The 15,664-nt window shown below is 43.3% G+C and overlaps 2 protein-coding genes across 3 annotated transcripts in view; both read right to left on the reverse strand.

The window, feature by feature from the left end:
- TRIM33 (tripartite motif containing 33) overlaps positions 1–12,282 on the reverse strand; it is a 34,196-nt gene extending 21,914 nt beyond the window's left edge. The window contains exons 1-4 of the mRNA XM_051638903.1: positions 11,820–12,282; positions 3,419–3,537; positions 3,186–3,333; positions 796–928 (exon numbers count right to left, since the gene is read on the reverse strand). Coding sequence (XP_051494863.1) covers positions 796–928; positions 3,186–3,333; positions 3,419–3,537; positions 11,820–12,276 — 857 coding nt within the window. The 5' untranslated portion in view covers positions 12,277–12,282. The remainder of the gene's footprint in view (positions 1–795; positions 929–3,185; positions 3,334–3,418; positions 3,538–11,819) is intronic.
- A 327-nt stretch (positions 12,283–12,609) lies between these two features.
- BCAS2 (BCAS2 pre-mRNA processing factor) lies at positions 12,610–15,562 on the reverse strand. Of its 2 annotated transcripts, none has more exons than XM_051639059.1 (7): positions 15,424–15,562; positions 15,246–15,338; positions 15,095–15,165; positions 14,825–14,986; positions 14,162–14,284; positions 13,477–13,557; positions 12,610–12,959 (listed from the first exon to the last, which is right to left on the reverse strand). In XM_051639059.1, the coding sequence occupies exons 1-7, from the start codon at positions 15,514–15,516 to the stop codon at positions 12,830–12,832; spliced, it is 753 nt and encodes a 250-aa protein (XP_051495019.1). In that variant the 5' UTR covers positions 15,517–15,562; the 3' UTR covers positions 12,610–12,829. The 2 variants fall into 2 exon arrangements, with proteins under 2 accessions (XP_051495019.1, XP_051495020.1); XM_051639060.1 differs by having other exon boundaries at positions 14,162–14,212; positions 15,424–15,560.
- Between the last annotated feature and the right edge of the window lie 102 nt (positions 15,563–15,664).

Here is a 15,664-nt window from a genome sequence, read left to right on the forward strand (position 1 = left end):
AGAAAAACTCCTCTGGAAAAAACTCCACTAAATTAAATCATGCAATGTACTATCAAGCATCTTCAGAGAAGCGTTAGTTGTAGACTGATCAGGAAAAGCAGTGCTGCAGCGGTTGATAAATACATATTTATCCCCAGGTTCTCAATTACAACACTGCAAAATATTTATTCAAACATTCAAATTACTACATGACCAAACTGCTAAAGAGAAGGAAGTTTCAATGTATCTTAAGACATTCTAACTTTTTTTGAGCAGCTAAGAGAAAAGCAAGCTCCAGAGACAGAACCCGTTGTTTCTTTTTGCTTGGAATGAGGCAACCAACTAAAACCACAGTTTTTCCCTCTGTACTAGAAAAATATATTAATCTATGAGGCAAGACTGTTAGAAAATTACCCTAAATTGAAATACTATTGCATCACAAAATGTCCCCTTTCAAAATGTTACCTCACCCATGACTGCCTATATCACTTTTGCTTCTTGACAGCACCAGGGGCTCAGGGCTGTAGCATTTCAATACAGCCCTGACCAGTTACAACCCTGCTCAAGGCCAGGCAAGTTAACACCTCAAATGCACTAAATCGCCTCGGACTACATTGTTTTGAATCTGCTCTCCAAGTACTTGACAAAGCTCAACCCACTGACCAGTTAAAAGTTTTCAGCACTCCAGAGGTTCTCCTCTGCAAGGGATCATTTCAGTCCAACAACAGTATTTATTGACATAACTATTTTAAATCAATGCCATTTCCTCCTCTGAGAATGTGCACCACAGGAATTAAGACATGGTAATATTTGTACCTGTGTTCTTTGTGCTCCAGTAACTGACAGTCTCTGCATGTCAGCCTGTCACATGTTTCACAGAAAAGTTTTAACTGCTCTTGTTTGTGGACAGGACAGAAAACAGGACGTTGACCAGATGCTCCCACGGCCTCTGTTTTTAAAAATAAACCATTTTTGCATTTTAAAACAAAATTTAGACAATCTGAAGAGCAAAACAACTAACTTCTGAACCAATAATTTGGACAAAGACAACAACAGACCTGTTCTCACTCTAAAGTTACTGTGAATACATTCTCATTTAATTATTTACAATTACTGTCGTTTATAGCTGTTTCTGCTTTATTGTCTTCAAAGAGAAGGAGGAATTCCTCTTCTATCACACTCAAAAGATACTGGCACCTGTACAAATTTAAAAACTGCACATAAACACTAGAATTGTGTACATGTGATTAAAGATTAAATTGCACACAATTTTACCTCTGGCACACTGATGGATGGATCAAACCTTGTAAACTTTTATACTGCCGAACACCCACTGGGGTCTTCTAAATTATCACTTCAAAACCTTTATAAACCTCTTGAAGTCATATGCAACTGAAGCAGTAAACGCAAAGCAAAAATTGCCAGTTATTTAAACCACTGCTAACCTGCTTAACTCTTCCGCCTAAGCAAATAAAAAGTAATGTAAAAAAAATAGTTCCGAGTTTACTACAAAGTGCTGCACTGTCTTCTGAAGATACTTGGAGCTTAGCACAGAGGAAAGCAGCCTTTGGAAGATACTGCAGGTAAGGTTTAAAACATGAATGTCCTCCTCAGTCTCCCAACATCTTTGAAGCTTGTTATATCATGCAAGTTATTGTAAGGAAAGCGAGCTCAAGAATCTACACTGCCACTCGTTAATGGAAATTTAAAGTCTCCAGGGCATATCTTAAGAGTCTAACGAGAAAGAAGGGAACAAGCTCCTCTGAGGAAATAATGGACAGTGATTTCTAAGGCCAGAGATTTCTCCAGAGATTTCTAAGGCCTCCTGTATGTCAGTCACAGGAAGGCTATGCTCTTGCCATATGCTGACATACCTACTACATGTGGGCGTCCAACTTCATAAACAGCAACCTAAATTTTTGATACAAAGTTTACTTTATTGGAACAGCCATTTTTCTGCACCTTCCCAGTCAGGTTTTTGAAGGCGAAGAGGAGCTACAGGCTCACCCTGGCAGTTATAATACGGCACTCCTAAAGGAAAATGTTAGTAGTTCTTCGTAGGACCCTGCAATTTGATTTCACCAATGACTTCTTGTCTACTAGGATTAATATGTTTAAGCTTAACTAGGTAGTATTTCCTACGTAACAATACCCATTAAGACATATAGACTCAAAAAAAAAAAAAGTTTATTTGATAGAGCAAGTGAAATAAGATCAATGCCTAAAAGAACTAAGTAAAATAGCAAACTTTTTAACCATTAATATGATTTTGACCAGACTTGGCAGAAAGCAAAGTAGTATTACTCCTTTGAAATGGCACAAGTAAACAGTAATTAAGATCTTAGTTTATTTTAAACGTAGAAGGGGAGCAAAATGTCTAGATCTCTTCCTCAATATGACTAGTTTTCATACTCATCCAGACTGTGCAGAACCTACAAGTCTTTAAATCAGAACTTCTATCCCATTTACAAAGAAAGTATTCTAAGCTAAAATCCTGTTACCTTTTACCTGTTTTGAGAATGTTTCCCACATTACTTCAGCTGGTTACAAACAACAGTTTAAGAATTAACTTCTAATAAACTGCATGTCTAAACAAACTATGAACACCTCACACACTAGATTTTGCTAACTGAAAGACATTAAACCTAAAAATAAATTTGAATTCCACATTTACTCAGCAATATCAATACAACAGTAACATTATACTGAACATGACTTTTCTGTATACACTTCTCTAGTGGGAGACCTATAATTGCTCCTTACAACCAAGTACCGCAAAACGTGTAATTTAATTCCTTGGCCAAGGTATAAGATTACCAGCATGTCAGTTCTCTCCAGGTTTCAACTCCTCTATTTAGTTAGTAATTCTACTAAATAAAAGGATTATTAAGAATGGATCTAAATCCTTTCCAAAGACCACAATCTCATTCTGTTTCTTCTGTACTTAAGATGTTTTTTTACACTGGACATCAAACTATACAAAGCATTAACAAATAACCCCTTTTAGTTTAAAAGTTAGTTTTTCCTCTGTTTTTAGAGCTACCAGTTTCATACTGGTAGCATTTTCCTCAACTTTTCCCAGATATTTGGGGAAAGCCATACAGTTGGTTTTATGTACATAAATCGTCCTCCCACTCTCTTTTTATATTTGCCAAAGAGAAAACATTTTTCCTACAAGCAGAACTAAGAAATATTCAAACACTCACCTGAAGATACATCCTCTTTTTTTCTGATCATATGATCTTTAGTAAATTTTACTCGCTGATGAGCTTCTATGCAGGTCTTGCACAACCATTCTCCACACTCAACACAAAATCCAACAGCACTAGCATTATCTTCACAGCTTGTACACACCTGGGAGGGAAACACCTACCATCATTTTTCTGGAAAGCATTAACAGGCACAGACACAAAAGCAGCATGTGAATTCTGTGCTGTACCTGTTCTGACTTCTCATCAGAGCTGCTTGGTGCTTCTGACGTGTCCTTTACAAAGTAGTTGTCAACCAGATCGATCTGCCTGCATTCCTGACGGCATATCGGACACCTGATGACACCAACTGCAAAACAGAGAAAGTTCCTCAGTTTTAACAAAAAGAATGTGAAGATCTACATGTCCAGAATCAAAAGATGACAATAATGAACACAGAATCCTCAGACTGCTCATTTCACTTGCGTAAATGAGCAGATCCACAATTCACACGACCCTTAAAAACCAGCCGCTGCCCACATGTAACAGATTTCCCCCAAAAAACCCATTCCAATGACGACAAAATGCAAAGAAAAACCCTCCACAAACCACGTTCACCTCTTCAGAAAAGTATCCTTTGGCTAGAATGAACTTGTGATGATTTCTTCATAATTTCCCTACTGATTTCTTTCTGGATAATTAATATTTTTAGCCAAATAATTTCTCCTCAAGCAGAAATAATCTTTTTCCCCCCTCATTTAGTTTGTTAAACTCAAGACACCTGTCAATCACTTTTTATAACCATCTGCTGTCCAGGCTATCTCAAGACAAGCGCTGGGAGAGGTGTGCCTGGACAGTGTGACCCCAGTAACACTCATGAAAATGTCCAAGTAGCAGAGTGTCACAGTATTCTCCCAGATACAACAGAGGATGTTTTCTAACATAACCTACTTCCAGAGTCCAGGAGGCAGATGAGTAACATGAACCATCTGAATGTTCCTGTGTTTTTTTCAAATTGTGTTCTGCAAAAACACTAGAGTTCACAGCAACAAATCCTCTCAGGCCAACTCCCCTTGTCTTTCTACAGCACATACACCAGTCTGCACATACACATGTGAATGCACACACAGCTGTAACACTGGATACAAACTAGACAGGTTCCTTCCCAGAATCCTGCTTCGTTATCCTCTGCAATGGCTAAGTTAGAGTTTTAAGTTCTATGGGCAGCTGCAAAGAAGTTACTCCATGAACCAAATTGACATTTAGAGATGTTCTATGAACAATCTAAGGTCAAGGTTTGAAATATTATTTTTCACTAAGGCAGTGCTTAACACTTCCCTTCCACAAGAGTCATCTAGTCTTAAACAAGGTTCCTACACAAATGCATTGTGAATATAATTTTCAAAGAGAATCTTTCAAAGCAATTGGGTATTTTTATACACTAGAACACTAGAAACAACTTTGAAAAGTAAGCGTAATTAAACTATGCTGAACTCCTTTGTGAATACTCAGTTTAAACAGTACGAGTTATTTCAGGAAGATTAATTACATTAGTAGTAAAGCAGCATTAATTTTTTCAAGTGCTAAAATTAACAATGGCTTCAGAACACAGAAGAATCACTGCAGAGCGACAATCCAACTAAAAATTCCCTGTCTCATTGAACCAAATATGCTTCAAGAGCAGCATGTGAAAAACAATCAGTATTTCAGTCCCGATATGTACAAGAGCTTTTGCATACACAATAAAGCCTCACACATGCACAGAACCTTGAGATTTTCTTACTACTGAAAATCAAAATTCTTCAGGGATACTATATGAAAGTCATCTATCAGCTGGTGAGTAAATAATTACAGAGGAAAAATGTAAGACATTTACTATAACAACTATTCCATCAAAAACAGACCACAGTTAAACCTGATTTTAGTGCTGTCTTGAGTTAATAATAAAAAATATTACAGAAGGGAAAAAAAAAAAAAAAGCCCAAGATCTATATCCTTTACCCAATGCAAATTGAAACTCCACAGATGCAAAGAGCTTCCTGTAAGGCATGTTTTCTTTTGGTTTGCTTTTAAACTAGCCACATCACAAAAACCTTGAATAAAATCAAGCCTCTTGATGTTAAAAGAGCCACACGACCAGCAATACAACGTGGGCTGTACTCAGACAGTAGGTAATTCCACCGTGCCCACTGCTTCTGCCTGAGAGGACTCAGGGGACCCACAAACACTGCTCCCACGGTCCAACCTCCACTTGTGCACCTCCACCTTCAAACACACTTTGCACACAAGGTGCCATCAGTGCTCTGCACGTCTCACCAGATCACAATCCTAAGACTTGCAGTTCTCACTCAGCATGTTAACCCTTCATTTTCGCATCTCAATGCCCGTTACTTCCAACAGGAGCTTTCCAGTGTTATGAGAGCCACTATATATCATACTCACTAAGGTCCTGTTTTTTTAACCTTATAGAAACAAATTAACGCAGCATAATTTGTATTAGAAACTAAATTGCATTACTCAAAAGATACAGATGTGGCTGACTTTCTGAGGCAGAAATAGCATTTCTATAGAAGAAAAGTAGAAAGAAATCCTTACCTGTCCAGACTTGAAATAGTTTGCAAACTAATGAAGTTTATGGTAAAAAATTAATGAGAATATATTTTAGGACAAACTAAGACTCAAATGTGTGTATAACCTACTGGAAAAACAAGGTTTCACTGCCAGTTTCTGTACCCAAAAAAACCTTACATAAGAAAATTAAAATGAAGTAAAAATACCATCATAGTTATACTCCAGCAGAACTTAGTACATTGTTTTTCTGCATTAATTTAAACTAGAAGCTTAATTAAAAAAAAAAAAAACAAAACACAAAAAAAACAACAAAACAACCTCAAAACAGACCCAAAAGCAAACCTATTAGACCTAGTACACACATTTCCACTGTTACTCTGCTTTCAAAAAAGGCATGCAACTACTTCCAAGGAAACCTATCAGATATCACACTGACAAAACTACTGTTTAAAGATAATATTTTTTTTCTAAATTACAGTTGAAGTAGAATTAGACACATTTATAGAAAGGTCAGACTGGTTTATGATCTCCCCCCAATCCTAATTATTACCACAAAGACTTCCTATGTTCTCGAAGATGGCTTCAGATTATTTTGAAGCCATAAATCAATATTGCAGAGGTTAACAGCAGCACTAAAGCCAACAGCTGAGAATCAGGAAGGTTCTTTCAGACTTCACATTTCTAATCCCATATAGCTCAGTTTCACCTAACCTTAAAACCGAAATGCTTCTTCCCTGGCAAAAATATTAGAAGAAACAGTAAGTAGTAAGCACATCATGTGAAACTCTGCACTGAGGGACTAAAATCTTTTGAACAGCAATTCCTTCCCAACTTTCAGCACACTACCATCACAACACTGTCACCAGCTTCACCACAGGAACACAGTTACAGTTCAGGTGCCTAAAAAAAAAAAACAAACCTCACCTGCCATCCACAGATGCTCCTGTGAATATCACTATTTCCATGAAGAAACCCAAGAACAATCTGCTTTTGGATCTGAACAGCCACAGAAAATCATGAACTATTTTACAAGGGCTGCAAATGACAGGAGTGCACTTCCAAGCTTCTTGCACTGCATTTAAAAGGATTGACATCATTGTTTTTTCATTTTTTTTATATCCCGAACCTCACAATGACGTATAGGATGTCTAACAACCATGAGCATAAACACTTATGATCTCTCTTCCACAGCACTTAATATACACAGCGATACGTACCAAACTTTCCCTTCCCTGACATTTCTAGGAGTACTCTGGTGAAATGTCATACACTGTATCGCAAATCAATTGCGCAGTTCAGATCAGCTTCTACTTTTTGTCACATACTTCTCCAGACACTACTGAGAATAGCAAAAATCACACCCATTTCATCTGCTGCATCTGCTGCTCCATACAACACGTTGCCTAAACTGAATTTCCTTTCTGTCTTTTTACCCTGCCTAGGCTGATTTAAGTGAGAATCAGGAACAATTTCTTACCTGGAAATTTGGTTTGAGAGTCACCAATCCAGCAGGTAGGAAAAGCCTGCCTTGCACTGTCAACCCCACTCAAAGGGAGATGGGTTTCACTTGCCATCTTCTCACATCATGAGCCATTCCTCCCTACCAGAGTTTCCAAAGCCTGCAACAGAGGGATAGAAGAAACTCCCAGATTCCTGGTGGCACGCTCCTAAGGAGTCTCCTGACACAGCCAGAAGGAATTTGCCCAAGACACTACTCTGAGCTGAAGAACTCACAAAGGATAACTGACAGAAACATGTCCCCAAGATGGCTGGTCACGGACAGTCCTGTAAGAACTACACAAAACCAGCCCCACAAGCTGCCCCAGCCAGGGCATCCCCACCACTGGCACAGCCCCAGCTCTGCTGGCGGCTCCAACACCTACATTTCTCTCTGAAGCCCAAAACAAAGCTACCTGGGTGAAGAGCTTTCTCAGAGCAAAAAGAGGCCAGCAACATAAATCTTACTCTGCAACACATGTTGGACCATGAGTTATACAGCTGCAAGAAGTCACATCTTCCTCACATTGCACATTAGATGTTCTATTTGTCAAGGACTGTATTAAGAACACTAATGAGAGCAGCATCTATGTAATCCTGTTAACTGCTTATGACTTAGGTAGAGCATACTAAACTAGACCACAGACATCGAAGGCTGTCAGAAAGCACAAGACTGATGTAAATTGAGGAGGAAAAGTAATTTTCTTTTCATAAAAACAGAAAGACTGCTAATAAATCTGCAACATAATTCAGCAGCAAATCACAATGGAACATTCCAAAGAACTTAAGATTTCAAATAGAAGATGCTTGTAATATACCGTTGCCTACTAACACCTAAAACTGCAACAAAAGTATTTTTCTTAATTGTAACTCTGAGTATACCTTGCATATGTTTACATTTACAAATCTCCCAGGGGTAATGACATTTCTCTGATAGCTATTTGCATGTATCTCAAAACAGGCAATTTTTTCAACAGGTTACTAGAACTATTAAAGTCTTAAACTATTTTAATCAGGAATTTAATTCAAAACCTGTTTGGAATTAATCTCTCCAGTCTGACATCTTAATCCTAACACCACCAAAATACTTTTCCAAATTTTAAAAAATGCTTGAGAGCTACAGAGATGGAGGTGAAAAGGCTTGAATCTACATACTGCCAGTCTTGTAGGATCAAAGCAGAGAAGTTGTATCCAGAGAAAGCCTACATGAAACCTTCAGCTACTGCACCTACTCTGGCTTGATATGAAGGAATTCAGGACTTCAGTCAACCTGAAATGAACAAGTCACAGCCTAACTAAACACTTATCAAACCTTACAGAGAACAAAAAGCAACAATGGAAACAGCACTGGCCTAGAACTCCACCATATCATCCACTGACAATCCAGTCATCAGCTTTCTTCAATTCCAGTTACTGCTGAGTGAACACCATCATTTTAGACATCTGGGTTTAAACAAGTGTTTGTTTTGAGTTGAAACGTGTCAGGATGATTCCCAACATGAAAGTAGTACGTGAATATAAGAAAATTCAAAATCCTTTCAGATGTTTACATTGTTATAATGATGATAAAGCTTCACGATTCAGGAAATACCTGTCAGCACTTGTGCAATCTAATAATTTAAACTTCCATTTTAAGTTCAAACTTGGCACACATGCAGTCCTCTAAGGAATTAAGTCTCTGCCAGGTTTTACTTATTGGCCAAGAACACAAACAGTTATTGCATGTGCATAATATTTACTTCTATCAGAAATGTACGGGTCCAAATACATATTTCTGCATAGCCAAACATAAACAATCCCTGTTCTAGCTTCAGTAATTAGACCTCAAAACAAACCCTCACAGGCCAAGCGAGTGACACAGACCAAAATCTATCAGAATAGAAATATTTTTTTTTTTTAAGTTAACAGCTTTCAAGGTCCACTCCTAACCAAGATTCTTAGCACTGAAATGGAGATGGCCTGCAATTACACAGCTTGAGCAGTCTATTCAATGCAGGAATTTTCAGGTTTCTAGACTGACAACACAGTAACTACTACCAAACTATTTAAGTGATATGTCACATTCTCACCGGCACCAAAGCAAATTAAAAATAGTTACTGTGTAATTTAAGGTATGATTAATACACGGTTTCTAAATACACAAACACTGGGTATAGGAGCTGAATTCAGCATCCCAAATTAATTCACTATATAATGTAGCTAAGAGTCAAACCAATCACACACGTATCCCTTAGGCTCTCCAAAAGTGCCTTGCAGCTCTTTTTTAGTTTTTCAGCCTAATGAAGATTGCCACATACACAAGAAACTGAGAGCGCCACACGTTCTCTCTACTGAGATTATCTTCTTAAGAGAGATTTTAAGTATCTCAGTGAGGCAGTGAAATCTTTAAACAACCTATCTTGCCAGGAGCAGTAGATGCATAAAAAGTTGTTTTGCAGTATCTGTAACCATTTGAAATCTCTAAATTAAAAATTAACATTTTTCAGAATACTGTGATAAAAATAGAAGAAGCATTTTCTTGCAACCTATTCAACCTGATAGGAAAAGTCTAGCTAGACAGCTGAAACACTGGGCATTGAGAAATTCTCTATGCACTAAATAAAAAGCAAATTCCAGTGATTCCTGATAAATCATTAAAATGAATACAAGATGCTACTTTTAATGCTAATTCAATAAATGACATAACACTACATACATTTTAAATACACAAACCGAAAAACTTCTAATTTTTTTCCCAACATAAATGCCAACAACAGCAAAAAAATCTTTCACCAGTGCTTCACTTACTTCATTATAATACAGCAAACCACAACTTTGGATAATTGTTTTAAACTTTAGCCCATGTTTCTCAAACTTTTAGGAACTGAGACCATTCTTCTGCCTTCATCAGCAGAGTCTCCCAAGGGAGTGGCAACAGGGTAGAAGGGATGCTGATACAGACCACGAACTACTGCATGTAAGCATCCTTACTGTCCCATCTGTGAACAGCAGCATGCTTCTCCAGGGGACTCTGTCACTAAGAGACCTGCTCTGCAGGCACCAAGCTCACACTCAACTCCTGGTAGGTAGCTTCCACAGTTATTACCCAAAAAAACCACCTATTTACTATTTTAAGTACTGACAGCTCTTGCAGAGCAAGATCTGAAATTACTTAAGAAAGCACCCACGAAAATATCAAAGGAAAAACCCAGTTCTTTTCCCCAGCACGTGTAATTCTCTTATCCAGATGCAGAAACACTGAAAAAGAACAGAAAAATTTAAGTGCATCAAAAATAGTACAGCATGTAATTCAGCAGTGACAACCTGAAGTGTAACCTGCTGCAGGTACAGCTATGGATACCACTTCCACCGATTCCTCCTTCAAGAAAAAACACCTGCTCGTGGTTAAGGAGGCTAGAGAAGCAGCAGAAGTGGAAGTAACACTTCACAACTATCATAACCCAGCCACAGGGAAGGAACCTTCATGACTAAGCAACGTGATACTTCTCTGTATGCTGAGAATGTCCACTTTGTACCTGATTTACCGACAGGCATTTCATGTACCATTCCCATTATAGAGTGCAAAGAGAGCTGTCCACAAAGCTACATCATTTTAACAAGAAGAACCACAACACCTACTCAGTGCTTTAATTATTGCTTTTATGAACTGTATTTAGTATTTCATCTTCTCAAAACCAATGGTCTTTCTAAGACCACATCCTAGATGAACCACTTCTGAACAGTTTGGATGAAAAAGCTACTACCTAGCCAGGTTAATTCCTTCACTATGCAACGCAGGAAAGGCTTGAGTCCTTGGTAAAATCAGAAAGATGTCACCAAGCAAGGTCTCTTTGACAATTACAAGGTCTCATTGACCACAGGGCCCAGTTAAGACCTGCAAAACCACTTACCAGGGGCCCTAGCTTGGTCTGCAGACCACAGCACGTGAGTCACTCCATTAAAAGCTCCAGAAGCATTTCAATTCCATCCCTGAACATATAAAATAAAAAAAATAAAATTCAAACTGTGATTTCACCTGGAAGGAGCAGCCTGCTCTTGTTCCGTGGCACTGAAGTTAGGTACATGCCGAGTGCACAGGCACAGCGATGCAGGGGACAATCAGCACTGCACTCCTTTCACTCAGTCCCAAGGAAACGTGCACCTGACAGCAGGTGCACTACACACACCATTTCCAATGGAGCAGGTAATACTGTGGCAACAGTGAATTAGATTTCGTAATTATTTTTCCAAGAGCTATGGAAGTGAACAGCCGAACATCTCCTCACAGACACGCCTCTACTAGAGCACCCCTGAAAGCCAAAGCAAAACGCGCAACACAATTTACACTGTAATTCCAAGAACTCCTAAGTTTCAGCCGTCACTTGAAAACACGAATCAAGCTGCCGAGGGGCGCTGAGACAGATCTCAAAGATCGGGGCAGCAGAGACACCGCCGGTCACGTACGCAGCGATTCAACAGGGCCGGGAAAAGCCGCGGGTCCAAACCCAGCGAAATCGAAGCGATCGCTCGCCCGATGTCGGAAACGAGAACGCGACACGGCGAAACCCGCCGGGACGCCAGCAGCTCCCGCCGCCTCCCGCTCACCTTGCTGGACGTCGCCGTTCGCGCCGCCGGGTATGGGGACGCTGAGCTGCCGTTCGGGCTCCGGCAGGCAGCGCCGGCAGAAGGAGTGCAGGCAGGGCAGCAGCTTGGGCTCGGCCTCCCGCCGGCTCTGCAGGCTCTGCGCACACACGGCGCAGGTGTCCAGCAGCGAGAAGGGCCCCGGAGCCGCCGGCGTCAGCGGGGGCACGGGGCTGGGCCCTGGCCCCTGCCCGGAGCCGGGCCCCGCTGCCGCCTCGGCCTCGGCCTCCCCCAGAACGCGCTCGGCTGCGACCACTGCCGCCGCGCCCGGGCTCTCCCGCTCCTCGGGCAGCGCTGCGGGGGCCGCGGGCGGCGCGGTGCCGGAGGGGGAGGCGGCCGCGGGCTCCGGGGCGCCGCCGCCGCCCGGCCCGGCCTCGGCAGCCCCCTCCCCGCCGCCGCCGCCTCCTTTGTTTTCCGCCATGTTTCCTCCTTTGAACCCAGCTCCGCGCACGCGCCGCGTCACCACGCGCCGCGCACGCGCCCCAACGGGAGGCGGGGCCGAAGCTCGAGCGGGCCGTGCGCAGGAGCGCGTGCTCGGTCATCGGCGGGGGCGGGGCCCGGAGAGACGGGCCGTCACGTGCCACGCAGGGCGGGGCGAGGGCAGGTACCCGCGCCGCTCAGTGACTTCCCATTGGCCGGCGTCGGTGGCGTCCCAACCAATCACCAGGCGCAGCGGCTCCACGGGGCGGAGCCCGCGGCACTAGAGCGGCGCGCGAAGGGGGCGGAGCCGCGAAGGAGGCGCAGAAACCGCAGAGCCCAGAACAGCGTTTATTGGGGGGGGGGGGTCCTGCTGCCGGGAGCTGCGACCATCCCCGCACATCCAAGCGCACCGAGCCCTCCCACCCTAAGAACAGGAGGAGAAACAATGAAAACATCCTTTTATCACCTCGCACAGCGGCAGCTACAGGCGGCTGCGCACGCTCCAGCGCTGTGCTTTGCTCTCCCGCGCTGCCGCAGGGAGGCAGCGGGTCGGGTCACTGGAAATCCTGCTGGATGTTCTCCTTGTTTGCTTCCCCGTGCTGCTGTTTGATTTGTGAAATTTCATTTTCTAGCTGCACAATTGTTCGTTCAATCTCGTAATTTTTACTGACAAGAGAGACCCATCTAGAAGGGAAGAAAGAGAAAAAAGCCTTTAAGTGTTATTTAACACTCCACAGTTTTAAAATCAAAGACAACTATTGCTCCAAAGCCCAAAGACACCAAACAAAGCAGTATTATTCTCAATACATGATAAACCTCAGTTGATAATAATGGTAACGTGAACAACCAAAGTGATACAAAATACTTTTTAACCCTGTTAAACCTTAATATACAACATTTAATTTACTAGACTCAAATCCACTAACTTCCAATATTTAAAGATTTTAAGAAACAATTTGGGACAGGCAATTCCAAGCAGCTAAATTGCCCTCCTCCTCACACTTGTTGCTCACTGATTCACTTAACAACAGTAACTATCAGTCAGAACCAAGTAACAAACCCTTTCAAAGCACTTTGTGCTCAGTGACGGCACTCGCACCACAACATCCCACAACAGCACTGCAGGGTCACCCTCACTTGAACCTCTTCCAGGTAAAGATGTGACTGTAGCAGATTTAACAGGAAAACTGCAGCTACTCACGTTGATTCCATTTCTCGTAGCTTAGCCCCAGCTGTGAGCTGCATGTTCTTCCGCTGCCAGTTCAGATCTTGAATGCTTTTCCTGGGGACAAAAACATCCCTATTTTTGTCTCCCGTATTTAAAACTTGTAGTATCTGCTGCTAATTTCAAAACATAGCCAACCCCTAGAAGTACTACCAAAAATGCTTGTATAGCCGGGATGACAACTACAAAATATGAATGGACAAGTCCCAGTAGAGGGTGGCACACAGAACCCTGAGATAAATTTTAGAATGTATTTTTAAAAGAAAAAAAACCAACCACAAAAAACCTTCCACTATACTACAAGCAAATCTTCAAACATTCAAGCCCACTGCTGATGTACAAGTGCAGAACAAAGAAAGTATTTTGTTGTCTCTGAAAAAAAGTCAGATGAACAGCTAATCATTCACAATACTTGGCAATTGGGTGAAGAACCTGGGAAGTATAGAACACTTAAAATACTCTGATCTCTAAACAAAGCAAACAAGGAGTTTGAGTGGAAAAGGCATTTTTACTAAAACCACATGAGGAGGGTCACATCTCTTTATTATTATTACTGGGTCTTTTTCCCCATGGCAGCAGCATTTATACAAGCTTTGTATGGGGCAAAAGGTGTCACTGCCCTTCCAACTTGAGTAGGAAAATATGAAAAAGAACAACTCACCTCAACTTCTGAAGCTCCTTCTGGGCTTGCTCAATCATATGAACCAGATGTCTAATAGCAGACGCAAGTACAATGTTAGGAAACCACAGAATTGCCAGTTCAGACCCATTTAACTCTCCAGAGCTGAGGACACAACAAGCCCCTTAAACACAAACTATGTGACAACTTGGTCTCAGGGCAGCCCATGTTCCTCACTATTGATGGGAATGACCCAATAGCAGAACACTCCCACTGCAACACAGCCAGTTTTAAGACATAAGCATCCAATAATCATTGCAGTCAGCCCTTGCCCCTCAGACATCAATCACATCAGCATCATCAATCATATCCACTAGCTGATCAAGTTGTATCTTTAAGCTTGTTACCCTGCCCTTGTGCTATTCTGACTAGAATGCTGTTCAACACATCCCTACCCTATCATCCATCTTCTAATTTTAATTCTAATATCACCTATAACTATTTATATAATAAATATATATAATAACTATTTTTATTATCATTTCCCTCATTTGACATTGTCCGAACAGTTTTCTCTTCCTGACACACGTGCAAGCTAACAGAGCCTGTAGGTGCTTCCCTTCTCCTAAACTAAGCAACACGAGAAACACAGAGAAGCTGAACTCGGCCCCCAGCTCGGTTCAGCAGAGCAGACCAAGGCCTTACTCGTTGTACACCTTCCAGGCGTTACAGCCGTGCTGCGACATTAGCTCCAGGTTCTCGATGCGGACGGCCTGGTGCTCCAGCTGCGCCATGGAGTTGTTCACACACTCCTGCCACGCCGTGATGTCGTTCTTCTGCCCGGAGGACGGGGCCGGCAGCTCGTACCTGCAACACGCCGCCCACCGCCTCAGGAGCGGCCCGGGGCCGCCCCCGGCGCGGCGGACACCGCGGCCAGCGGCGGGGCCGGGGGCAGCCCGGGCCGCCTCGGCTCACCTCTTCATGCTGAGCAGCTCGAGGGGCTGCCGGGCCGCCAGGCGCTCGAACTCGTTCCGCATGATCTCGGTCTGCGGGGACAGCAGCGGTGAGGCAGCGGCGGAGCCGGCCGGGGCACCCGGGGGGTCCGGCGGGAGCCAGGCCACCTCACCTCGAAGGCGCTGTAGTCGTGCGCCGGCAGGTAGCTGAGATAGTTCTTGGTCGGCCGGTAGCGCCGCGTCTCCTCCTCCACCAGCGCCGCGGCCTAGCACACACAGGGCGTCAGGGAGGAAGGCCACCCGTCGCCTCCCCGCCCCAGCCCAGCCCAGCCCAGCCCAGCCCGCACTCACCGCCTCCCGGACGCCCGGCGCCTCGTAGCCCTGGTCGAAGTAGGGCAGCGCGTCCACCACCACGTCGCCGGCCACCAGGCCCGGGCCCGCCATGCTGCCGCGGCCCGCGCACTGCGCCTGCGCCACGGCCCGCGGGAGACGCAGCCCCACCCCTCCCGCCACAGGCTCCGCCCCCGGCCCGCCCTCCCGGCCCCTCTGGCTCCGCCCCCGCGCGCTCCGCCCGCCCCGCCCCGCCCCGCCC

The sequence above is a fragment of the Apus apus genome, chromosome 23, assembly GCF_020740795.1.
Source record: "Apus apus isolate bApuApu2 chromosome 23, bApuApu2.pri.cur, whole genome shotgun sequence".
Lineage (NCBI taxonomy): Eukaryota > Metazoa > Chordata > Aves > Apodiformes > Apodidae > Apus > Apus apus.